The sequence below is a fragment of the Muscardinus avellanarius genome (genome assembly GCF_963383645.1).
Source record: "Muscardinus avellanarius genome assembly, chromosome: 1".
Taxonomy (NCBI): domain Eukaryota; kingdom Metazoa; phylum Chordata; class Mammalia; order Rodentia; family Gliridae; genus Muscardinus; species Muscardinus avellanarius.
Window position 1 is genome coordinate 236,897,020 of NC_137786.1, and position 25,884 is coordinate 236,922,903.

Genomic DNA, 25,884 nt, shown 5'->3' on the forward strand with positions numbered 1-25,884 from the left:
ACTAGTGGCTGCTGTCCTTTCAACTGAGGGCTGCTAGTGGCTGCTCTCCTTTAACTGGCAGTTGCTGTCCTCTTAACCGAGAGCTGCTAGTGGCTGCCCTCCTCTAACTGGTAGCTGCTGTCCTTTTAACTGAAGGCTGCTAGTGGCTGCTCTCCTTTAACTGATGGCTGCTGTCTTTCCTTAGACCTTCATTGGGCATACAGAGAGCTGAGCACATAGCTTTACATTGTTTCATCTCTGAGCCTGAGTGTGATTTTGGAGCCCTTTTCCTCCCACAGCCTTTAATGAGGATGCAGTGAGCTCAGGCAGAAGTGTCATGCAGGTTTGATGACAGTGGCCGCCTGCCAGCTCTCTACTTTCTGACCCCCACCAACTGATAGAGAGCCCCGGTGGCCCTTTCCAGCCCCCTGCAGCACAGCCGTTCCGCACTCTCATGTTGGGCTATGGGTGATGAAATTAACCAGCCACCGTGGGTGCTGGGCATGGGCGCACACTTGGCCGCTGCAGGCCATGTCCTCCCACTGAGAGCAAACCCCAGCTTACAGATAGGGCTGAGAGACACATGCCCAGCTGAGGCCACAAGCCAGTAGGCTGGGCCCTTCGCCCTGTGCGGTGGTCCTCCGTCCTCTGCGGGGTAAAGGGAGGGGTTGGGTTAGAACCTCTCCTTCACTTCACTCCTTCACAAGTGGGTTGGGGATCCTGAAGGTTCCTTCTGGGTGCCCACAGGGAGCCAAGGCTGTGTTGTCTCAGAATCCTTGGCCAAACCTAACAGTTCCCTGCAGCCCTGTGAGGCCCAGATAAGGCCCCGCTGACCTTTCTCCACAAGGATCCCATTGTTCTGGCCCGAAAATGGTGGGCGTCTGCTGGGCAGTGAAGGGAGGGGCGAACTTGGAGGCCTGGGAGGCCGTGGAGGGTGGTGCGTGCTGGATCCAGGGTGGGGTGTCCCACTTGGGTGGCTGGTCTCTGTCCCCACTTCCCAGACTTTGCTGCCAACCGGCCAACCTCAGCAGGGGAGCAGAGAGCTCATCCCAGGCGCCAGAGGCCAGAGCCCTCAGGGATGCCGCTGATGAGCACGGGGCCTCCCCTGGGGTGCTCTGGGTGGTAACATCACCTCCTGATAAGAGGAGCTCCCAGACCCCAGGAGCCCACTCTGGCCCACACAGTGTAGCCACGCCCAGAGTCGAGTGCCCCCACCATGTGCGCCCTCTCTGCCCCACCCCCCAGGGGCTGTGGAATCTTAGGGCAGGAAGAAACAGGGAGTCTGGGGACGGGGACCAGGAGGAGCTGTGGTCAGTGGGGAGGTCAGCATGGGAGGCAGTCAGCTTGCCCAGGCCCCTGCTGCTGGGCAGGGCTGCCCCACGCGTATATCTTGGTTGTGGCCCCAAAGAGCCGAGGGAGCTCTGGATACCATCGAGGAGCTAACATGCTCAGGAGCCTGTGTGTCCATTGGCTGTGGGCATTCTGCAGCCCTGGATGCAGATGTGGCCGAGTCAGGAGTGGGCCTGGGAGCAGGACCCCGGGGTGCCAGGAGGGTACGTCTTATCTCTGCCCTGCCTAGACAGCCAGCACCTTGCCAGGCATCCAGGTCTCTGCCCTCCTCGCTCCTGGCCCTGCAGGGACCTCCCCTATGGCATCAGCTCCAGCCTTCCCCAGACCCCACCCCAAGTGCCAGCAAAGCCCTGGAGGAGACTCATGTGTGTGGCTGGAAGCCAGCGCTCGGCGGCCTTGGACTGACGTTCTTCCGGGGACACTCCATTTCGAAGCCAAGCTCTAAGTTTTCCTTCATAAGGCCGGCTGCCTGCCCCTCCCTCCAGCAGGGTCTGACTGTGGACTCAGACAGCAGGGTGGCCAGCCACGTGGGAGACGTCCAGGAGAGAGTCACTCTGCAGAGACCAGTGGAAGAGGAGGGTGAGCGGCAGGCCTGCTGCACCTGGACCCCGGCCTGGCTCACGCTGGACAGGGAAACCGCCCTACCCAGTCCCCAAGGCAGGGGTGCAGAGACACGTGTGCCCCAGCTCTGGAATTCCTGCTTTCTGGATAGACAGCGGTAGCCACAAGTCCAGGGAGGGGCCAGTAGGTCCGTCCTGGACCACCTTCTAGTTTCCAGAGGGAGGGGCCACAGGGCCCACCTGGAACCCTGGCGTGGTGGGATAGAAAGCTTCCTTTGGCTTCCAGGAGAAGCGGCTGGCCTCACCCTATGGCTGGCAGCACAAGTCAGGCCCCCAGCTCTGAGGTGGCCAGCTGGACTGGGGCATGGAGGGGGTCGGTGGCCTCCCGGCCTGCCCTTGGCCTGTGGAGTTTCCTGCTGAGCTCCGGGCCTCCAAGCCCTCTTCCCCACAGGCCTGGGCTGGCGCCAGGCAGTGCTGGCCACGTGTATCCAGGGCTCCCTTCTTTAGCCACAGGTCCCCCCTGTCCTGCTGCCTCCTGGCTGGCCTTCCGTGAGGCCCGCTGGGCAGAAACTTGACTTGGAGGTCAGCCCTGCTCCGGCCCACACAGCACACATGCAGGTGTGTCCGTGCAGGCTGGGCCGGGCTTGGTCCCCTGAGTCTTGCCTGGGGCTCCCTCTCCTGTCCCAGCAGTGTTCCCTCCCGCACCGGGACTTTAAGATCATAGGGCCAGGCGAGACCACAGCTGGACATAGATCAGGCATCGGGCGTGGCAGCTGGGGAGGGCTATGGCCGTCCTAGCCTGTGCGTAGATGAGCATGAAGTGACCGGGGGACAGGGAGGTGGTGTTGGCATCGGGTGCAGGCCAGCCCCTTGGGTCAAGGAGGAGCGGAGGCAGCCCACACGTCAGCCCTTGGCAGGCTTGGGCCAGCAGAATCCAGGGCCAGAAAGTCACTTGGGACCCGTGGGGCTAGAGCCTGGGCTCAAGGGGCTTCTCAGCTGCCAGAGGTGGGCAGCAACTCCATGCTCCCACAGTAGCCCAGCATCCACGGTATCCCAGCAACCAGCAACCAGCAACCCACCTCCTCCTCTGTCCTTCTGTCTATCCTTCCTTCTCTCCTGCCCTCCTCTCTCCCCTCCCCTCCTCCTATACACACACCCTTTCTTCCTCTTCCTTTTGTCCCTCCCCTCCTGGGGGTACACGGCCGCCTGCCAGCGTTGGCCTCCACGGGAAGGAGGAGAGTACTGGACCCAGCTTGGTCCCACAGTCCCCCAACTGGTAGCCCCAGGATCTGCAGGCCCTCCTGGTACGGGCTCCCTCTGCCTTCCACCAGTGCTCAGGGGACAGGACCTCGATTCTCGGCCACCCCAGGTTCTCTGCAAACACCAAACCCTTCCTACGCCTGCCCTTATACTTGGGCTGGCCACCAGCCAGGAACGTAGACATTGGCCCAGAACCAGCCCCAGACACCTCTGAAGTCCTTCCTTCGATCTAGAGATTCGGAGGGGCTAACGTGGAGGATACGGAGGCCCGGAAAGCCCACCCCTTCCATCTGGGGCCACAGCCCTGCCCCAGGCTCCTCACTCGGGAAACGTTGCTGTGCTGGGTGCCGGGATCTGGCAGCAGCGGGCAAGACAGACACCGAGGGGCTTTAACTAAGGAAGAAGAAACGTCAGCACGCGCTTCCAGGACCCCAGAGCTACGTGGAGAATGTGTCGTGCAGGCCAAGGAGTGGCCAGCCCTGGCAGCGAGGCTGTTGGCTGCAGAATCTGAGGGCCCGGTCTTGGGAGCTGTGGGCGAGGGGCACTGCAGGCAGGAGAGAGGCCAGGGCAGAGATCTCTCGTCAGGAATAGGCTTGCTGTGCTTTTTGTTTGTTTGTTTGTTTGTTTTTCAGTACTGGGGATGGAACCCGGGGCATTCCACCTCCAAGCTACACCCCCAGCCCTATTTTTATTCTTTATTTTGAAACAGGGTCTCACTGAGTTGCAGAGGGCCTCACTAAGTACTAGCTGAGGCTGGCCCAGAACCGCGATCCTCCGGTCTCAGACTCCCAAATGCTGTGATTACACGTGCGCCACCATTCCCAGCTAGGATTGGTGTTTTTGAGGATCATAAAAAAGACCAGTATGGTTGGAGCCTGGTGGGTGAGAGAGGTAGGGAACAAGGGCAGAGAGAACGGGCTCAGGGGTGTGGAGGGCTGGGACGAGAAGACAGGGACTGGATTGTTCCTAGGTGACCTGGATTTACCTTTGACGTGAACACCTCCCCCTAGGAAGTGTGTGACGTGGCCTTCAGGCCAGAGGTCTGCAGAACAGATCCACTGTCACGGGCCGCAGCCTCCCTCTGCGCAGGCCGGGGTCTGCGGGTGTCAGCCTGGACCGCTACTCCCTGGTGCACACCTGAATTGCACTTGGTGTGGGGGGCGTTCACACCAGGAGTGGGCAGAACAATCATCACAGCCAGGAGCAAACGCCACGCAGAGATTTCTTCGTCATTCAGGCTTCATTCAGTGTGTCTGGTTGTGGAGTCACTGGGGAGGAAGGAGGACCCCGCTGCTGGGCTGGCTGTCTGGGAAGGTTTAGGAGGTGGGTGGTGAATGGGTGATGGTGGGTGGAAGGAAGAATGGGTAAAAAGATGGGTGGATGACTAGACGGAGGATGGGTGGATGAACAAGTGGCTGGATGGAGAATCTGTGAGTGGGTAGATAGAAATGGGCGAGCAGATGGATGATGGTGAGAAGATGGGATCGTAGGTAAGGGCATGGATGGATGGAGGGATGGAGGGAGGAATGGAGGGATGGATGGATGGAGGGATGGATGGAGGGATGGATGGATGGATGGATGGATGGATGGATGGATGGAAGGATGGAGGGAGGGATGGATGGAGGGATGGAGGGAGGGATGGATGGAGGGATGGAGGGATGGATGGATGGATAGGTGGAGGGACAGATTTATGGATATATATGTGGATGGATGGATTGATTGATGGATAGATGGATAGATGGATGACCTGTGGGCAGGTGGATGGATGGATAGATGGATGGATGGATGACCTGTGGGCAGGTGGATGGATGGATGGATAGGTGGATGGATGGATGGATGGATAGGTAGAGGGACAGATGGACAGATTTATTTATATATATGTAGATTAATGGATAGATGGATGGATGGATGGATGACCTGTGGGCAGGTGGATGGATGGATGTATAGGTGGATGGACAGATGGATAGATTTATGGATATATATGTGGATTGATGGATAGATGGATGGATGGATGGATGGATGGATGGATGGATGGATAGGTGGATAGGTGGATGGATGGATGGATGGTCTGTGGGCAGGTGGATGGATGGATGGATGTATAGGTAGATGGATGGATAGAAAATGGGTGGGTAGATGGATAGATGTATGAATGGGTGGGTAGATGGAAGATGGATGGGTTGATGAATGAGGATGTATGGATAGGTGCATGGATGGATAGAAGATCTGTGGGTAGGTAGATGGATGATGGATGGATGGATGGATGGGTAGATGAGGATGGATGGATAAATAGAAGATCTGTGGGTAGGTGGATAGATGGATGTATAGGTGTATGTATGTATGGATGTATGGATGGATGGAAGGTGGGTGGGTAGATGGATGGAGGATGGATGGATAAGTGCATGGATGGATGGAAGATCTGTGGGTGGATGGATGGATGGATGGATGGATGGGCGGGCAAGTGAGCAGATAGATGGAGGGACAGAGGGAACAGGATGGTGTATAGATGAGTGGACGGTGGTGCACAGTGACTAAGAAGCCCCACTGGTCACTAGAAGCGCTGGGAGAAGGTACACGAGAGCCTGAGAAGAAAGGCAGCCGCCACTCCACACCCTCCTGCTCCCCAGCTGGAACCAGGGCAGATGGCCAGGGGGCAGCCTCAGGCTGTGTAGACAGGAACCCTTCTACCTGCCCCAAGTCTACAAGACTCCCAGGCTGGGCCTTTGTGCTGGGCCCGGTGGGGAGCCCCACCACCCAGAGAGGCTGCAGGCCTTATCCCCATGCGGTTGTATGAGGAGTTAATTGGCCAGTGGGTCTGTAAGGAGCTCGTCCTCGGGAGCAGACAGATGCAGGACTAGAAGCCAGGGTGTGCTCCGCCCCCCGCCCAGGCTGTGGTGCAGGGCGGGGCCTTTTTTCTCAGAGCCACTGAGACCGGGTAAGCTTGGTGTCCTGGGGAAGAGGTGACTGAGATGGCTGGTTCTTTCTGTTGGGTGGAGAGCACCCTGTTTAGGTGGGGCTGGGTGGGTGCCGGGAGAGGGCCCGCCTCCTGCCCACAGCCAGCCTTGGTCCAGAGGAGGAGCAGAGGCTTGCAGAGATGAGACCCGGCAGGAGAGGCAGAGGTTGCCGTGGTGGACCAGGGCAGGACAGGCTGTCCCTGGGTCCCTGGCGACCGCCATGCTCCTGGCTTGGTGGGAGGCACAAATGTGACCTCTCGAGCTGGGCATAGATCCAAGTTTACCTGGCTTCCGGCACGGCCGAGCCTTCTCTCTCTGCAAAGCCACCGCGGGTGCCATAGCAGCCTGCCAGGGAAGGCAGGATGAAGATTTGAGCAAAGTTATCCAGGGGTGAGAGGGAGCGGCCGGGCCCAGGGACACCCAGCTCTGCCGGGCACTTCCTGGTACTCTGGGGACCCCGGGTCTGATGTCTCTTGTCTTCCCTGCGGACCGATCAGCTCTTGGCCATGGAGCGCCATCACCAGGAGTGAAGGGCCGGTGGCCCCTCTCCAGTCCCCTCTGCTGTGGCCAGGGTCCCCGGACCTGGGGCCTGGGAGGTTCTCAGAGGAAGATGTCCACCATATCCAGTGATGAGCCCCACTCCTGGGGCTAATGTCTTTGTCGGACTCTCCTCCCTGGCCTGGAGGAGCCAGCTGTGGACAAAGCTGCTGCCTGAGCTTGGTGCTCCCCGGCCACCCTCAGGCCCTCCTCCTCCCAAGGGGCCCCGGTCCCTTCCCTGGAGGGTGTGGGGCACCAGGACTGCCCCTGGTGTCGGTGTGAGATGTGACCAATGTCCTGCTTACTTCCAGAGGCCCTCCAGCACCCACGCCATGAAGGAGGAGGCCTTCCTCCGGCGACGCTTCTCCCTGTGTCCTCCAGCCTCCACCCCACAGAAGACCGACCCCCGGAAGCTCACGCGCACCCTGCTCCTGGGCTGCGAGAGTGAGCTCGGCCCCATCAGCGCAGGTTGGTGCTGGCTGCAGGTGGGCGCCCTGTCACCCGGGAGGCCCCTGTCTGCGACACCCCACGCTGGGGTCTGCAGGTCGCGGGGCCAGGCGGCTTCCTGGCATGACCCGTGGGGCCAGGCGGAGCCATTCCTCTGCCCCCGCCTGTCCTCTGGCGGGCAGTACCTCTCACTTGGGGGGCACAGTTACCCCAACACTACCCGCAGGGACAGGCAGCCACAGCCCGTCAGCGCTCCCTGCCGGCTCCTCCAGACCTGCTCTGGGCCTTGGGGACACTAGCAGAAACTATGCCCAGGTCCCAGGCCTCAGTCCACAGGGAGGGGCTCAGACCAGGCCCACTGCCCTGCCACTGTGGGTAAAGCTCTGGAATGCAGGCACCCACACACCCCAGAGGGCACGGCCTCGCCCTCCAGGGGTCCCTGAGGGGCAGGAGGTGAGAGGCACCTGCCCCACCTCTTCACCACCTGCTGTGGCTCGTGGAGCCAGGACCCCTCCTGGAATGGGCAGCGGTTACCTGTCCAGCCCCGAGGGAGAGTTAAGGGCACCGGCCAGCCCACTGCAGGGCTGGCTGGAGGGGCTGCCTCATCTAGTCTCAGCCCTCCGGCGGGGGGCCAAGGCCTAGAATGGGGAGGGCCGTGGGGAAAGTCTCATGGAGACCAACCAGGATGCGGGAACCCCCCTCCCCCCTGAGCAAATCCAACCCTTGCTCTCGGCGGCCATGTTCACCTGCACGCAGCACTGCGGGGCAGGCGTGGGAGGGAGGGCAGGTCCCCGCTGGTGGTCAGCTCCTGGGGATTTGGTGCTCCGAGCCCCTGGGCAAGGCAGTGCAGGGCCCAGGCTGGACGAGGGCTTTCTCAGAGCAATGAAAGATGTGATGGGTTCCCTGGGCAGAGACGGGCTGAAAGACAAAGAGCCAGCTCAGGCCTCAGCCTGCAGGGGGCGCCCCAGCTGCCCGGTACTCTGAGGGCTCAAGTCCTCCTAGCCCAGAACCCAGCACATCGCTGCAGGTGGCCTCCGATGGCTGCAAGCCAAGCTCCCCAGACCGCCTTGAGAGCGCCTGATGAGGAAGTCAAAAGAGCCCTGCTGACCCCCGAGGCTCTGGTCTGGGTGTGGGGTACTGGACGGCCCCGGGCTCAGTCGCCCGTGAAGCCGCCACCCCATCAGGACGGGGACGCTGTGTAATCCCAAGCGGCTGCTGCGCCGAGACCTTTGGGCAGAACCACCTCTGCGGGTCACTGCCCTGGCTTTTCCAGAGATAGTGGTTCCTGGTTCCCAGCACCACCCAGCTCCTTCCCGGGCTCAGGGAAGGGGTCTGCAGAGCCCCTGGGTTCCAGCTGGTTCTGTGGGTGTGTGTTCCACCACCCGTCTCCCTCAGTGCAACCCCTGCTGCTGGCCTGTGGCTTCCGCAGGAGTGTCCCTCCAGCCCTAACTCCGCTGTAAACCCAGCCCAGCAGGCGCAGGAAGTGGGCAGAGGTGTCCACACGGGGGGCCTCCCTACCCCTCCTCCTGTCCATAAAGGTAGTCTCTGAAACCGGCTTCAGAGCAGAACCCAGGCAAGAGGGACCATTTCCCAGGATGGGGTGCAGATGCCTCAGGCCCCTTCCTTCCTCCCCAGCCAAGCTGTGACGGGACCAAGGATAGGGTCTGGCCACCTCCCAGAGGGATCGTGGGCCGCCACCCTGAGCCCGGTGTGCCTGTGCCCCTGGATATGAGCTCCTCTCTGAAACTGGGCGCTTGCAGACCCCTAGTCACACCACACAGACCCAGGGCGCTGGTTTCTGCAGCTCCGCCCCAGCTTCCTCCCTGTGTGGAGGCTGTGCCACGCCCACCTCCACTTTGAGTAACAGTCTGGGCTGGCCACGCCCCGGTCCTCACCCCAACTGATGGCTCTCTTTCAGGAAAGGACATGGAGCCCAATGGCTCATCGCTGCCGAGGGAGGAAGAGCCCCTGACCCCAGGCTCCGCCACAAAGGTGCCACCGGTAAGAGACAGGCCTTGGGAGGAGCTATCAGGGCCCCTGGCTCAGGGATGGCGCTGCTCCGAGGCGGCCTGCCCAACAGGACTGTTAAAGCCCCCTTCTCAGCATCAAGGGACTCAAGAAGGGATGTGGGTGCTAGGGTTTTCAGAAAATACCTAGGAAAGAAGACAGGTGTCCCTGCTGCAGGGAAGCACACCCTCGTTGGCTGGAGGACGCTCCCCCTGGACACGAGAGCTGTGGTCCACACAGGCCCCTGGGGAGCCCTTGGTCTAGGGGCAGTGGGGGCGGGGCTACCCCCTTGCTTCCCTCTCCCAGAGATCTCACGCTGAGGTCCTGGCTGGTCCTGATGAGGGGCTGCGCAGTGGCGTTGGCTACACACTGTGACTGAGCCAGCACCTCTTCCTCACCTGTCACTCGCGAGGAAGTGTCTGAGAGCCCCTGAGATCAGCCCAGGAGGCCAGCCCGAGCCAGCCTACCCCTGGGCCTGGGCCTGCCTGTCCCCCACCAGGCTAGAGAGAGCACCACGTGTGGCAATGTTTCCCAGTGCTTGTTTGGGTATTAAGAAGTTTCTCAGGCTGGGCGTGGTGGCGCACGCTTGTAATCCCAGGATTTGGGAGGCTGAAACAGGAGGATCACAGTTGAGGCCACACTCAGCTACCTAGTGAGGCCCTTTGCAACTCAGTGAGACCTTGTTTCAAAATAAAGAAACTGGGCAGGGGTGTAGCTCGGAGGTAGAAAGCCCCTGGTTCCATCTCAGTACTACCAAAAAAAAGTTTCTCATCATGGTCTCATACATATAAGATGTTTCAGCCATTTGTGTGTGAGTGTGTGTGTGTGCGTGCGTGTGAGTGTGTGTGTGTGCGCGCGTGTGTGCGTGCGTGTGTGTGTGTGTTATTGAAGATTGAACCCAGAGGCATTCTACCTCCAAGCTACACCATCAGCCCAATTTTATTTCTTATTTGGAAACAAGCTCTCACTAGGTTGCCGAGAGCCTCACCAAGTAGCTGAGGCTGGCTTCGAACCCGCGGTCCTCCTGTCTCAGCCTCCCAAGCGCGGGGATTACAAGCGTGCGCCACCGCGCCCGGCTGTTACAACTTTTTATATATTCTGAATCCTAGACTCCTTCAGATGTCTGATCTGCAAATATTTTGTCTCACTCTGCAGGTTGTTTTAAATTGTATTTTCAGACATTTTTAGAGGTTACAGAATCAAGCCAGGCTCTGCAACCCCTAGTTCTGAGCCGCCACGCTCCTTCCTCAGGGGCCCAGGCACCGGGCCTGACTCGGTGGCCGGGGTGACCAGGGGACCCGGCGCGTTGGCGGGGTGCACGGCACAGCCCGCAGGAGGAGGAGTCGGGGCGCCCTCTCCGCAGCAGTGGGCAGGAGCTGCGGTGACAGCACCCCAAGTGGCCTTGCCCCGCAGGGGCAGGGGGTGCCCTGTCCCCCATCGGCCTTCTCTGGTCCTCTGTTGTCTAAAACAGCACAGCTTCACTCAGCCATCTAGGGAAGGTTGGATGGCAGGAATTGTCAGCAGGTTCACAAGTTATTTGTTTTCATTTAAACTAATTAGCACCTGTTTATTTATTCAGAATGTAGCCCTGCCCCCCAGGGTGTGGGGTGTAACTGTAACAGTTGACCACAGACACAGTTCTGTGGCTATAATTACCAAAGCCCCGGGTGGGCCTGGGACACAGAGTGAAAAGGTTAAAAAAAAAAAAAAAAAGCCAGTACTGTCATCTCAGTACTTGGGAGGCTGAGACAGGAGGATTGCAGGTTCGATGCCATCTTCAGAACCTAGGCCCTCTGCAACTTAGCAAGACTATTTTATTTTATTTTATTTTGTAATGCTGGGGGTGGAACCCAGAGGCTTTTCTACCTCCGGTCTACACTCCCAGACTTATTTTATACTTTTTTTGAAACAAAGGGTCTCACTAAGTTGCTGAACACCTAAGCAGCTGAGGCTGGCTTCGAACCTGCGCGATCCTCCTGTCTCAGCCTCCCAAGCGCTGGGATTACAAGGGTGCGCCACCACACCCGACAACAAAACTATTTTAAGATAAAATAGGGCCAGAGTAGTGTAGCTTGAAGGTAGAGCTCCCCTGGGTCCAATCCCCAGTACTACACACAGAAATAAAACATAAACACCCAAAGCGCTAACATACTTGGATTGCTTTGAGGAGCCGCGTCTATCGTTTACTTTGAACGTTCCGCTGCAGAATTGAGAATATCGAGCCATCTTTGAAACGGGTGATGTGGATTAAGGCCTCGAAGCCCGCACCGGGCCACGGGGTCTGATGCCCGGGGGCCGAGCTGAACTTGTGGGCGAGCCGCTCGCGGGCCCAGGGAAGGGTGCTCCGGACAGGGCAGCAGCAGGTGCTGAAGCAGCCGAGGGCACTGTGCATGAGCGCCCGGCATCCGTGGGTACCGTGCACAAGCACCCAGCTCAGAGGACTCCTAGGAGGGAGCTGGGGGCCATCAGCCTGGGCCCCGAGGCCTGGCCCCTGGCCAGGGTCCAGCATATGGCGGACCTGGATCCTCGTCATCATGACCGCAGCGCAAAGACCGCTGCCAGGGCAGGACCCCCAGCCATCCCCTCCTTTGTCCCTTTCTTCCAGTGATCTAGAACGTTCTCACGTGGCTGAGCACAGCACTGGAGTGCGGCAGCCTGCGTCCGGTCCCTTCTCTGTCCTTACGAGCTGCGTGACCTCAGGCAGGTTTCTGGACCTCTCTGTGCCGCAGTCTCCTCCGCTGCAGAACGCGTTTGCTGGCCGTGAGCTGAGCTGGCGCGTTGGACGTGCTTGCAGCAGCAGTGGGGGTAAAGCCCGAGCACAGTACCCTCGCCCCGACAGCTCTGTGTGCTGGTGGGGGCCCGGCCTCCATCGCCCGCTCCCTAGCCCCTGGGCCAAGGCCAGGGCCTCCCCGCAGTGTCGTTTCTGCGGTTTCACTCACCCAGGATCAGCTGGGGTCTGAAAATACTCAGTGGAAAATTCCAGCAACAATTCCTCCATTTCGACTTGTACCCTGCTCTGCGTGGCATGACGAAATCCCTTCCCAGCCCACTCCGTCCCTCCTGGGCCGTGAATCACCCTGTGTGCGGCATCGCCACCCGTTAGCCCTGCACCGGTGCCAGCTGGGCCAGCCAGCATCCTGGGCAGCCCGGGACGAGGGCCCCAGCCGATGCCCACCCGCATGGAGCCTTCCCGTGCCCCGCTCCAAGAAAACTATTTACGGGCACTGCAGTTTTGTTTAAATGTGGTACTAGGGACTGAACCCAGGGGCATTCTACCTCTGAGCTACCCCTCCAGAGATATTTTAGTTTTATTCATTTATTTATTTTTGTGATACTGGAGATGGAACCCAGGGGCGTTCTACCTCCGAGCTACACCCCCAGCCCTATTTTTTATTCTTTATTTGGAAACAGGGTCTCACTGAGCTGCAGAGGGCCTCGCTAAGTAGCTGAGGCTGTCTGCGAACCGCGATCCTCCGGTCTCAGCCTCCCGAGTGCCGGGATGACGAGCGTGCCCACCGCGCTCGGCCTGAAATTTTTTGAATGTGGTACTAGGGACTGAACCCAGGGGCGTTCTACCTCTGAGCTACACCTCAAGGCCTATTTTAGTTTTAAATAAACAGTTCTCACCAAGTTGGTAAAGGTCTTGCTAAGTTGCTGGAACTTGCCTTGAACCTGAAATCCTCCTGTCTCAGTCTTCCAAATACTGGGATTATGAATGTGTGCTCAGCAAAATGAGAGAGAGGGAGAGGGAGAGGGAGGGAGAGGGAGGGAGAGAGGGAGAGAGAGAAGAAGAAGAAGAAGAAGAAGAAGAAGAAGAAGAAGAAGAGGAGGAGGAGGAGGAGGAAGAGAGGAGAGAGAGGGAGAGGAGAGAGGGAGAGGAGAGAGAGGGGAGAAGAGAGAGAGAGAAGAGGAGAGAAGAGAGAGAGGGAGGATGTGTGTGTTGAACCCAGGGGCATTCTTCCCCTGAACTACACTCCCAGCCTTTTTCTTGCTTAGTTTGAAATAGCCTCCCTAAGTTGCCAAGGCTGGCCTTGGACCTGAGATCCTCCTGCCTCAGCCTCCCAAGTACTAGGATTACAAGCCTGGACTACAATGCCTAGCATGAAATTTGAATTTCATGTAATTTTTACATCTCACAGAATACTATTCCTTTAATTTTTTTTTTTCCTTGACCGCTTAAAACTGTGAAGCCACTGCTGGCAGCCCAACGGTGTAACAGGTCTAACAGTAACGGTTGCTGGCAGGACGCAGCCATGGTCTACCATCCCAGACCCTGTGACCTCCAGGGCTGGTTCTGGGTCTCGACTCTCCCCCAGGCCTCCGCTTCTCTGTCTGCAGGACAGTGGCCCCTTCCAGCTCCCAGGCCCTTGGGTTGCTGCCCTCGGCCGACCAGAGCCCTCACCTTGCTGCTCCTTGGGGGTCAGTCCTGGGGGATTCAGGCCCACCCGTCACGGCCCACGCCTTGCTCTAGCCTCTACCCATAACCGTAGTTCCTGTGTGTGCCGGGATCTCTTCTTCCCTGCCGTGTGCTTAGTACAGACCCCCAGAGAAGAGGCTCGCCTCAGCCGCCCTCATTCTGCCACCCCCGGGGCACCCTGGGGGTAGTGGGCACCAAGGGGAAGGAGCGCCTTTCTCCGACCTCTCCACGGAGTGGCCCCCGCAGCCCAGGCTGCACAGTGCCCCTGACTCAGGCCTCTGTCTTGCAGGCAGAATACAAGCTCTGTAACGGGTCGGATAAGGAGTGCGTGTCCCCGACAGCCAGGGCCTCCAAGAAGGACACCCTCAAGGTGGGCCTGGACGGGGAAGGGGAAGAGGGTGGGCCTGCCGCTGAATACCCCCAGGGGAGGGGGCCCAGGCCAGGGAGGGCATCCGCCACCCCCACCCCCACTTCCACACCGGCTGCCTTCTCCCTGCCTGGGCCTCATCTGGCTGGGCAGTGGGTGCGAGGAGCCGCAGCTGGGCCTCTCTGCTGACCGCCCACCGTGCCCGGACCCAGGCGCAGAAGGAAAACTACCGACAAGAGAAGAAGCGGGCCACGAAGCAGCTGTTCAGCGCGCTGACGGACCCCAGCGTGGTCATCATGGCGGACAGCCTGAAGGTAGGCGGGCACTGCTGCCGGGCTTCCCGGGGCCTGGGGGGGGGGGGTCTGCGGCCGTGTGGGAGACGGTCCACGCATCTGTCCCTGCCGGCCTGGGTCAGCGCTGTAACAAATGGCCACGGGTCAGACTACTGTGCTAGCCTCCTGTCCCACTAGAAAACGAGGTAAAAAGGGAACACTGAGTTACAATGAATAAAGAAGCCTGTGACCCCAGTACCGGGAGGCTAAGAGAGGAGGATTGCGGATTCAAGGCCAGCCTCCGCAACCTAGGGAGACCTTATTTCACAATAAAAATGCAAAGGGCTGGGGGTGTAGCTCAGAAGTAGCAATGCCCCTGGTTTCAATCCCCAGTACCCCCTCAAAAAAAAGTTCCAGAATGTATAAAGCTGCAGATTCCAGCTGACACCACTTACTGCTGGTTTCTCCTAGGACCCTGGGGGGGCCATGACCTTGAACTTGGCCTCTGTGAACCTCCCCCTGGCTGCCCTCTACTTCTTTGGGTCCTCCATCAAGTCTGGGCTTCTTTTAAAAACTGAAAGGGGAGCCAGGCGTGGTAGCACACGCCTGTGATCCCAGCACTTGGGAGGCTGAGACCGGAGGATCTTAGGTTCACAGCCAGCCTCCGCTACTTAGGCCCTGTTTCAAAATAAAGAGTAAAAAATCTGGCTGGGGTATAGCTCAGAGGTAAGATGCCCCTGGGTTCAATCCCCAGTATAAATAAATAAATAAATAAATAAATAAATAAATAAATAAATAAATAAATAAATAGAAAGAAAGAAAAATAAAAACCGAAAGACCCCCGAACAGGCCCTGAACTCTGTGCTGGGTTCATTAACAGTGGCTCTGCTCGAGCCGGGCAGTACCAGCCCTTCCTGGGCACAGCGGGCATGCCCCAGAGGGATGGGAGGAGAGAACATGCAGGTGGAGAGGGGCCCCCGCTGCCCCCGCCCTGGCACCCGGGCGTCTCAGTGGCCGCCTCGCTCCCCCCCAGATCCGCGGGACCCTGAAGGGCTGGACCAAGCTGTGGTGCGTGCTGAAGCCGGGCGTGCTGCTCATCTACAAGACCCCCAAGGTGGGCCAGTGGGTGGGCACCGTGCTGCTGCACTGCTGCGAGCTCATCGAGCGCCCCTCCAAGAAGGACGGCTTCTGCTTCAAGCTCTTCCACCCGCTCGACCAGTCCGTGTGGGCCGTGAAGGTACCCCGGGGGGAGGGCAGGGGTCCCGCGGGGTCAGGAGGCTCTGCCGGGGCGACAGCGGCGGGGACGGCTCCAGAATGGGGTGTTCCCACGGGCCCCAAGGCCTCCGGGGGGTCTTCTGATCCTCCGAGCCCCGGGATCAGACCCGGCCACTGGCCCTCGCTGGGGAGCTCAGGGCGGGCCTCGGGACGGTGACGGCGTGGGTGAATCCACACTGTGGTTCCTCACTCCCTAGCCGCTGTCCAGAGGGGAGGACAGGGCTGTCCAGGGCCGAGGGAAAGTCCAGGCCGCCCAGGCACGTTTGAATTTCAAAGAGGCCAGAGCTTTTTTTTTTTTTTTTTTTTTTTAAAGTAAAGCTGCTTCTTCTCACTTTATGATGAGAACACTTTTAGATAAATTCAGCAAAAATACCCATACCAAAAGAGTACTTAGCACAGCTCACTGACCAAACGGTACTGCTTGGCCTCGCCCGCCTTGAGGGTGCTTAGCGCACAGTACTGGCATCGGCCCGCAGCCGGGAAGAATCCTCTCGCACAGAGCTCATCTCGTGAGAACAGGACGGGTTGAGCCGGGCGTGGTGGGCACGCTTGTCATCCCAGCATTCAGGAGGCTGAGACAGGAGGATCGCGGTTCGCAGACAGCCTCAGCTACTTAGTGAGGCCCTTTGCAACTCAGTGAGACCCTGTTTCAATAATAAAAAAATAAAAAATGGGGCTGGGGGTGTAGCTCAGAGGTAGAATGCCCCTGGGTTCCATCCCCAGTACTGCAAAAAAAAAAAAAAAAATTAGAACGTGTCGACTGTCCCGTGCCGTTTTTTCACAAGTGCTGAGCTGAAAGTACAAAACGTGGTCAGATGATCACGCGTTCACACCATGGCAAAGTCCACGCACCGTGTGTCAGACCGTCCTACGTCGGGACGGTTTTTATAAGCACATCCCAGATTATGCATGGGATATGCCTACCCTGAAAAGCTCTTCACTGCTTCCGTGAGATTCAGACGCCCCGGGCCTCCTGATTTGCATGTGCTGATACTGGCCGCCCTGAAATCAGATGCTCAGAGCTGGAGAGGGCGAGGCCCCCACCCGCCCGCCCCCCGGCCATGCCCGGCCAGGCGCTGACCCCACGGGTCTCTGCTCTCCAGGGCCCCAAAGGCGAGAGCGTGGGCTCCATCACGCAGCCCCTCCCCAGCAGCTACCTGATCTTCAGGGCCGCCTCGGAGCTGGATGGTGAGTGCTCCAGCCCGTCTCCCGAGACCACCCCGGACGCGGGCCCTCGCAGGCTGTAGCCAGGACACAGCTCAGGCCCTCCGCCATCACCCAAGGAGGCCACCTGAAGTCGTGGGCAGGCCTGCCTCACACTGGTACCCCCTGGGCCTCCCACGAGTGAAATACGGCTCGTCAGCTCTCATCCTGCTAGAAGAACCCAAGGACCTGCCAGCTGTGGTGGCGTGCACCTGTCGTCCCAGCACCTGGGAGGCTAAGATAGGAGGATTGCATTTTGAGGCCAGCCTCAACAATTTAGCAAGGCCCTGTTTCAAAATAAAAAGGGCTAGGGGTGTAACTGTTACTGAGCTCCACCCCACACCAGGGGCCAGGAGCTGACAGGATCTACTCGTGTGATGGGACAGGCGGGGACACTGAGGCACAGGCAGCCTGGGTCACTCTCAGGACCGTGAGCGCCTACGTGTCTGACTCTCAGACGCGGTTGCTGCTCTGCGGCCACAGCTCTCAGAGCGCCTGGATGAGGCCCCTGCAGCGACCACCCTCGGCCAGGGCGTGGCCGCTCCCCCAGGCCCTCCGGGCTGGCGTGTCCTGCTGGGGTCCGCAGGCCCCCTGCAGTCTCTAGCAGGTGCCCTGTGTGCTGGTGCCGGTCGCCCCCTGGTGGTCAGCGTCATCCACACTCCCTTCCCAGCCATCCCAAGCTCCTTAGGATGACCACCTTCCCGCACTCTGCCTGATGCCCCGGGCCCTGGGGGTGGACGGGAGCCCGTGCCCGGGGGAGTCTGCAATTGGGGGTGGGGAGGAGGTGATCAGCAAACCACCAGACAAGGAGACCGGGCTGGAGCCCGAGCTCAGTCCTTGGTTGGCAGGAAGGGTGTCCATAGCCCCTGAAGCTATCAGGGTGGGCTTCCTGAAGGAGGAGGAGGAGGAGGAGGGGAAGGAACGGGAGGAGCCTTGGAATAGGCTTCAAAGGATGTAAAACATTCACGACGTCTAGTCCTTTGCGGAAACCACAAGAGACACGTGTTCAGGGCCATACCCAACTCAGCATCCGCCCACAGGACCCCCTTCCACTCCCACAAAATGTTCAGCCAGGCCGGGGCTACTCTGTTTCCACAAGCCTGCAGCAAACGCCAGCAGGCCCCTAGATGCCCCCCTGCGAGACGGGCAGCTCCAGAGACCCAGGAGCCCCCGCCTCAGAGGCCTCCCCTGAGAGTCACAGCGCGGCCCTGAGGTCTCCACCAAGAGCAGGGCCTTGGAGTTAGGGGGAGGAACCTGGGCTCCCAGAGCAGCGTCCCAAGGCCCTTCCCTGTTAAAACCATCCCCACTCACCGTTCTTTAAGCCAGAGCCCCCTCGCCACATGACACCCTACGTACCCGCCATCTATAGGCCCTGAGACGCTCTCGGTGGGAAGGCCGCTGGCCACAGCAGGGCATCTGGGCCACGGTGGGCACACTGACACCCAGGGCACAGTGGCGTGCTGCTGCTCTGAGCCCCCTGCAGGGCCCTGGCCACCCTTCTTGCCAGTCAGGGTCTGAGCTTGGGCCTCACCCCAGCAGGGTCCAGGGTGCCCACCATGGCTCATCCAGCCTGGGCAGCGGCCCTCCACAGCAGGGCCTTGTCGTGACCCCTGTCCACCACTTCCTGTCCACTCAGGCCCGCAGGAGCCTCAGCACCCTGGCGCAGTTCCGGCTCAGGGGGACCCGTCTCCCTCCTTCTCATGGGAAACTGCAGGCTCACATCTGAGGGCAGGGCATGTTACCTGGAGGGGTCCCTTCCCATCCCGGCCGTGGCGCCTGTCTCTGATATCAGTGCGTGAAAATGCGCACCCTGTGAGGTCCCCTGAAGGAAAGCCAGGGCTACCCAGGATTCCCGACGCCTGTCCCCCTACCCCCCCCCCCACCACACAGGCACAGGGCTCTGATGGATGGGGTGGGAAGAGAAGGTGGTCTTCCTGGAGGAGCGGAACAGGGTGCCCCCTGGGCCCCTCCTGAGGCCAGGCGTCCCTCTGTCCCCAGGCCGCTGCTGGCTGGATGCCCTGGAGCTGGCCCTGCGCTGCTCCAGTCTGCTCCGGCTGAGCTCCTGCAGGCAGGGCCGCGACAGCGAGCCGGGGTCCTCGCCCGACGCCTCGCCCTCCTCGCTCTACGGGCTGCCCGCTTCTGCCACCATCCACCCCGACCAGGACCTCTTCCCGTGAGCTGGGCAGGGCGGGCGGGGGCCTCATAGGCGGGAGGGGGAGAGGGAGCACCCCCCATACCCGAGTGGAGGTGGAGGACTTGTACCCGGCTGGGGTCCCCAGGGGGGCCTTCGTGGGTGTGCACGGCTGGGGCTCACCCGTGTCCAGTCCCCCACGTCGCGTCCACCTTCCAGGATGAATGGGTCCCCCCTGGACAACCACTTGGAGAATGACGCGTTCTCGGACAAGTCGGAGCGAGAGAACGCAGAGGACTCTGACGCGGAGACCCAGGACCACAGCCGGAAGACGGAGAGCGGGAGCGACCAGTCGGAGAGCCCCGGGGGGCCTCGGAGAGGGACCACCTACGTGGAGCAGGCCCAGGAGGAGCTCGGGGAGGTGAGAGCGGCCGCGTACGGGTGAGGCAGGTGCACAGTGCCCAGCTGGTGTGCAGATGAAGGGTTAGGATTCCTTCCAAGCCGGGCGTGGTGGCGCACGCTTGTCATCCCAGCATTCGGGAGGCTGAGACAGGAGGATCGCAGTTCACGGACAGCCTCGGCTACTTAGTGAGGCCCTCCGAAACTCAGTGAGACCCCGTTTCAAAATAAAGAATAAAAAATAGGTCTGGGGGTGTAGCTCAGAGGTAGAATGCCCCTGGGTTCCATCCCCAGTACCACACACACACACTATATATATATATCTCCAATACCACCAAAAAAAGAATAGAAGTCCTTCCGTAAACAGGCCGCACCCTCTCGAACTGGAAGTCCCCCATGGGAGAATCGAGAGTTCAGGAGGGACCGGCCCCAGGCAGTGCTGAGCAGGAGGGGACCTCACTTCCTGGGAACCTGCCCGCTCCTGACACTGCCCTGTCCAGGGGAGATGGCCCTGGACCAGATGGGCCTGCCCTCCACTTGACCCAGCAGGCATCCGCAGGGATCCTGGTGCCGTGGCTTGGATTCGGACTGCCAAGGCCCTTTGCTGTGGGCTTGGTCCAAGGGCTCACCCCCGGCTGGGTGATACTGGGGGCCGAGCCTCGGGAGGGGCCCAGGGGAAGGTCTTTAGGTCCTGGGGCGTGCCCTCGGAGAGGGTCTCTTTCTCTTTTGCTTCCCGGCCATGGGGTGAGCACCATCCTCCCCCCACACTCCCGCCACAATGAGCGGCCTCCCCACAGGCCCGAAAGCAACGGGGCCAGCCGAGGCCCCACCCTCCCAAACCAGAGGCCTAGGTAAACCTTGTCGCACTATAATTTCATCACCCCAGCTACTTGTCATAGTACCAGAAAGCTGGCGAACACACACAAAACACAGAGAACTGGGCCAGTAAGAAAGGAAAACGGAGGAGGGCTGTGATGGGGTGCAGAGGTGTCAGCGCCCGATCCCAGGGCCACTGCCGTAGAGGACAGAGCTGGGCTGCCCGAGTCGCCACGGCAACGCGCTGTGGGCATCGTGGTGCATGTCGGGAAGGAGAGCCCAAAGGAAGGATCTCAGCCTGCTAGGCAGTGCGAGGACGCATCAGGGAAGCCGGACTTCGCTAAGAACTGGCTGCTGTTTGGGGCTGGGGCTCTGTGACCGTTCCCATCCAGGCAAGAGGACAGGAGAAAGGTTGAGGCTCTGGTCAATGGCACAGCCCCTGTTTTAGCAGGAAAAGGAGGTGTGGGTGGGTCCCATCACCTTAAGACATCATTTTTGTATTAGTCTGTTTTCTGTTGCTGTAACAAAATACCTGAGGCTGGGTACTGTATAGAGAAAAGAGGTTTATTCACCTCACAGTTTGGAGGCTAGCCGTCCGAGGCTGGGTGGCCCCATGGTTGGGCCTCTGGTGAGGCCCCATGGCTGCCTCATAGGGCAGAGAGCCGTCCAGTGTGCCGTGCCGCGCCGCTGCCCTCCCACCCAGGCTGGGCTGCCTGCGGTGCAGGACACAAGAGCCCTAGGCTGTGGGCATTGGGGAAGCCACTGCTGGGCTTTGGGTGGGGGAGCTGTGGTCAGAACACAGAGGGCACCTGAAATGGGGGTCTGGGTGGGTTCGGGTGACCCTGGGGGCCGCCTGGCAGGTCCCTGCCCCCCGGTGGTGCTGCTGGAAGACGGACCTCTGGAGAAAGAGCAGGCCAGACAGAGCGCAGGACCAGACCCTGCACCCACGTGACATTTAGGGCCTGTTAGAGGTCCCAGGGAGGTGCTGCTGCACCAGGGTCCGGGCTTGGGGCATGGAGGGGCAGCAGAGGGGTCCAGGGCACCCCAGCTTCCAGGGTCTAACAGACAAAGCTCCACAGAGGAGTGCAGGGAAGTGGGCTGGGGGGCCGGTGTCACAGGACCTGCAGCGCCACGAGGCAGGCGGGGTGAGATGCGGGGACTCTTGGGTCAGCAGTGGGGTGGGGACCATCCCAGGGCACTCTCGGTGGAGCAGGAGGTGGAGGCCAGAAGAAGAGGGTTAATGAGTCGGGGTTCCCGACAGTGACAGCCGCCCCCATGAACCCCAGGGCCGGCCCGGGCCCCAGCTGAGCTCTGGGCAGACTCTCCCTCACAGCTCCTCTTGGGGGTCAGACACGGTCCTGCCTCTGGGGCTGCCCATCCCTCGCTGCCCACCCATCTGTCCACCAGGCCTTCTCCACTGCTGCACAGAGAGGCAGGGCAGCCAGCTCTGAGTTCAAACCCCGCTCGCCTCACCCCACCGAGTGACCTTGGGTAGGCCGCTTGACCCCCATGAAGGAGAGGACATCAGTCCCCGGGCTGCACACACCTTGGCCTCCTCCAGCCCAAGTCCAGCAGAAGGGATAGAAGCTCTGGGGTCCCCGGCAAGCCCGGCCGTGCCCTGGCCTCTGGCTTTGAAGCACCCCACCGGTCCCAGGGAGAGGGGCCTCGCCTTGCCCGGGCTCCACAGCTCAGGGCAACTTCCCACGGCAGAGGGTCTCTGCTGGACGCCCTGCCCCACAAGCACCGCAGAGCCCCTGTGTCCTGGGTGTCCCCAGATCTGAACCCCTTTCTAGATCTTTCTGCTCACCTGAGGGTTTGCGGAGGGGCAGACGGAGGCCTGTCCTCATACCTAAGACAGGAAAGAAACTAAAGACTTAGACACCGCCCAGTAGGTCTGTGGCAGCCACGACGAGGGTTGTATGTCATGGGAAAGAGAGGGGGCAGGCGTCCAGGGTGCCCCCACTTCCCACCCCGTATCCGGTGAGGGCTCTTGGAGGCTGAGGGTCAGCTTTTGGTACCGGTCATAGTGAAGGCTTCGTGGAGACACTTATCGCCCCCACATCTGGATATATATATATATATATCTGCAGGTTTTGATACGCCAACCATCCTTCAGTAAGGTGGTTTAAAAGCTGGGGTGGTGTCGGGCGTGGTGGGCACGCTTGTAATCCCTGCACTTGGGAGGCGGAGACAGGAGGATGGCGCAGGTTCGAAGCTAGCCATGCTGGCTTAAGAGACCCTGTTTCCAAAAATAAAATAGGTCTGGGAGTGTAGCCCGGAGATAGACGGGCTTCCAGAAACCCCAGTACCACCAAAAAAAAAAAAAAAAAAAAAAAACCCAAAACAAAACAAAAGCTGGGGTGGTGGTGCACACCTGTAATCCTCAGTACTTGGGAGGCTGAGACAAGAGGATCCAAGGTTTAAGGCCAGACTCTGCAACTTAGTGAGGCCCTCAGCAACTTAGCAAGACCGTTTCAAAATAAAGAATAAGCCGGGCGTGGTGGCGCACGCTTGTAATCGCAGTACTTGGGAGGCTGGGAAGGGAGGATCACAGGTTCAAAGCCAGCCTCAGCACTTAGTGAGGCTCTCAGCAAACCTAGTGAGACCCTGTTTCCAAATAAATAAAATCAGACTGGAGGTGTAGGTTGGAGGTAGAATACCTCTAGATTCAATCCCTAGGACCAAAAAAAAAAAAAAAAGAGAGAGAGAGAAAGAGAAAGGAAGGACGGAAAGGAAGAATAAAATAGGGCCAGGGGTATATTTTGTAGGTAGAATACAGAATGCTCCTGGGTTCAACCCTCATTACCACAGTAAATAAATAAATAAATAAATAAATAAATAAATAAATAAATAAATAAATAAATAAATAGCGGTTTAAAAATAACAAAAACTAGCCGGGCGTGGTAGCGCACGCTGGTAATCCCCGTGCTTGGGAGGCTGAGACAGGAGGACCGCACAGGTTCGAGGCCAGGCTCAGCTACTTAGTGAGGCTCTCAGCAACTTAGTGAGACCCTGTTTCCAAATAAAATATATATATAAAAAGCCGGGCGTGGTGGCACACGCTTGTCATCCCAGCATTCGGGAGGCTGAGACAGGAGGATCGCGGTTCACGGACAGCCTCAGCTACTTAGTGAGGCCCTTTGCAACTCGGTGAGGCCCTGTTTCAAAATAAAGAATAAGAAATAGGGCAGGGGGTGTAGCTCAGATGTCAAATGCCCCTGGGTTCCATCCCCAAACCTGCAAAAAAATAAAATAAAATAATAAAAATAACAAAAACTAGCTGGGCGTGGTGGCACACGCTTGTAATCCCAGCACTGGATCGCAGTTTGCGGACAGCCTCGGCTACTTAATGAGGCCCTGCATAACTCAGTGAGACCCTGTTTCAAAATAAAGAATAAAAAAATAAGGTTGGGGGTGTACCTCAGAGGTCGAATGCCCCTGGGTACCATCCCCAGTACAGCAAATAAATAAGTAAATAAAAATAACAAAAGCTGGGAGTGCGTGCCTTCATACCAGTACTTCGGATGCCGAATCAGGAGGATCTCAGCCTTGACCAATGCACAGCAAATGCGTAGGTAGAAAAATTCTGTTTCAAGGCCAAAAGATAAAACAGGGCTGGCCCTGTAACTCAGAGGTGGAATGTCCCTGGGTCCCAGTACAACCAGCAGTAACAGCAGTAATCGCAGCAATAAACCACTCTCCAGGCCGTTTTGCGATGACCGCATACATCCCAGCTCCTCTCTCTAGATCTGAGACGTCGGTGTGTGCGCAGGCGGGGTGTGCGTGCGGCACCGCCGGGCGGTCTCACGCCCTCTCTGCCTCCATCTGTCTCCGCTGCAAACTTCCCAGAGTCTCAAGCTCCATGTCGTTTCTCCCCGTCTCTGAGATACCCGCTTACCCCCGGCTCGTCTGTAAGCGTCTGAATGACTTACCTCAGACCACGCAGCTGCTCAGTTACAAGAAACAGAAATAAGATGGACCAATAATAATAATAATAATAACTTTATTTATTTATTTATTTATTGGCTGTACTGGGGATAGAACCCAGGGGCGTTCTACCTCTGAGTTACACCCCAGTCCTATTTTTTATTCTTTATTTTGAACCACGGTCTCACTGAGTTGCAGAGGGCCTCACTAAGTAGCTGAGGCTGGCTGCGAACCATGATCCTTCTGTCTCAGCCTTTCTTAAAACCTGGGATTATAAGCGTGTGCCACCATGCCCGGCTCAAAAACTTGTTTTAGATAATTTTTTTTAATAGAGGAGCAGGCTGAAAGCCCTGTCCTCAGAGGACGGCTGTGAGGGTTGGAGGGGCTGAGGCCTTCATAGCTGGGCTGTGAGACCAGTGCCCCTGCCTCAGGGTTCAGGACAGGCGGGAGGCAGGGCCCAGGTCTACCAGCTGGAGGGGCAGGGCTGATACAAGGACCAAAGCAGGCCTGGGGGGGCACCCTCCAGGCAGGCGGACACACTGGGCAGGGGAGAAGGGACAGGTGCTCCAGCCGGGCTCTTGCGGCTGCAGGGCCAGGCCCAGGTCCCCGGAAAATGGTCAGGCGCAGCGCCCCACCCCAGCTCCCTTGGCCACGCCGTCCCGGCATCCCCCGTGCCTGACCACGGCGCTCTGCCACAGCTAGGTGAGCTGTCCCAGGTGGAGACGGTGTCGGAGGAGAACAAGAGCCTGATGTGGACGCTGCTGCGGCAGCTGCGGCCCGGCATGGACCTGTCCCGCGTGGTGCTGCCCACCTTCGTCCTGGAGCCCCGCTCCTTCCTCAACAAGCTCTCCGACTACTACTACCACGCAGACCTGCTCTCCAGGTGCCCGGCCCGAGGGTGGCCGTAGCCCTGCCGCTGCTGCGCAGGCTGGGGAGGGGTACGGGCAGAGCCCAGGGGGTCCCTGCAGCTGCTGCCCTAGCCTCTGGGGGATGGGATCCCCTGCTTGGGGGAGGGGGAGGGGGAGGGTCCACTGCTGGGGGAGGGATGGGGCCCCTGCTTGGGGAGGGAGAGGGGTCCCCTGCTTGGGGGAGGGGATCCTCTGTTTAGGGGGAAGGGTCACTTGTTTGGGGAAGGGGGAGGGGCTGCCTGCTTGGGGGAGGGGGACACCCTGCTTGGGGGCTGCCTGGCAGGATAGAGGCAGTGATGTATCCATATCCAGAGCCCCAGGGTCAAGATAGCCTGTTTCAGCTCAGTAGGTGCAGGTGGGGATGGTGTGGGGTTGGGGGGTGGTCAGGGACCCCACCTGGAGCTAGAGCTCCCTCCCCCCCCCCCTTGCAGGGCCGCCGCGGAGGACAACGCCTATAGCCGCATCAAGCTTGTGCTGCGGTGGTACCTGTCTGGCTTCTACAAGAAGCCCAAGGTGAGCAGAGGGGTGGGGAGGGTGGGGCCTCGGCCCACGCTCTGGCATCAGCCCTCGACCGCCGACCATTTTGAGTCCCTGGGCCGGCTTTGAAGGGTTCTGGTCGGCCCACCATGGGCCGGGTCCTCGGAGATGGGGGCAGTGCCCTGACTTCCCATGGAAGGGCCCCCTGGATGCTCAGGCCAGGCCTCCAGGGTGGTCCCCATCCCCAAAGGATCCATCTTGGACCCTTCCATACGCCCCAAGATAGCAACCTCGGGCCATGTTGGAGAGCCGGCCACGTGCAGAAACAGGCTTTTGACCCAGAGCCTCAAGGTGCCTTTGGCATCAGGGCACCTGTTGCTAGTTTCTTACTCCTGGGATCTGTTCGGAGAACCCCAAGCCAGGACTCGGCTCACAGCAGAGCTGGACACGAGTTTGCAAACCAACACTGGATGTATTTCTTCATTGTGCAGATGGGAAAACCGAGGCCCAGAGGGCGGAGGGACCACAGCAGGTTGGGTAGAGAGGGTCTCCCGGCTGCCCGGTGCCCCCTAAGCTGCACTTTGAGCAGGTCATGCATGCA

The 25,884-nt window shown here is 59.3% G+C and overlaps 1 protein-coding gene across 2 annotated transcripts in view; it reads left to right on the forward strand.

Moving 5' to 3' along the window:
• The window catches only part of OSBPL5 (oxysterol binding protein like 5), a gene marked incomplete at both ends in the record, with an annotated part of 66,045 nt that overhangs the window by 31,243 nt on the left and 8,918 nt on the right, over positions 1–25,884 (forward strand). Inside the window, 10 exons of one of the 2 annotated variants that reach the window (XM_080697877.1) lie at positions 6,949–7,105; positions 9,003–9,085; positions 13,798–13,878; positions 14,088–14,189; positions 15,181–15,384; positions 16,526–16,610; positions 18,624–18,798; positions 18,976–19,177; positions 24,597–24,781; positions 25,238–25,319. In XM_080697877.1, the coding sequence (XP_080554003.1) occupies positions 6,949–7,105; positions 9,003–9,085; positions 13,798–13,878; positions 14,088–14,189; positions 15,181–15,384; positions 16,526–16,610; positions 18,624–18,798; positions 18,976–19,177; positions 24,597–24,781; positions 25,238–25,319 (1,356 nt within the window). Of the gene's footprint in view, positions 1–6,948; positions 7,106–9,002; positions 9,086–13,797; positions 13,879–14,087; positions 14,190–15,180; positions 15,385–16,525; positions 16,611–18,623; positions 18,799–18,975; positions 19,178–24,596; positions 24,782–25,237; positions 25,320–25,884 lie in introns of those variants that run through there. The other variant, XM_080697878.1, reaches the window with a different exon arrangement.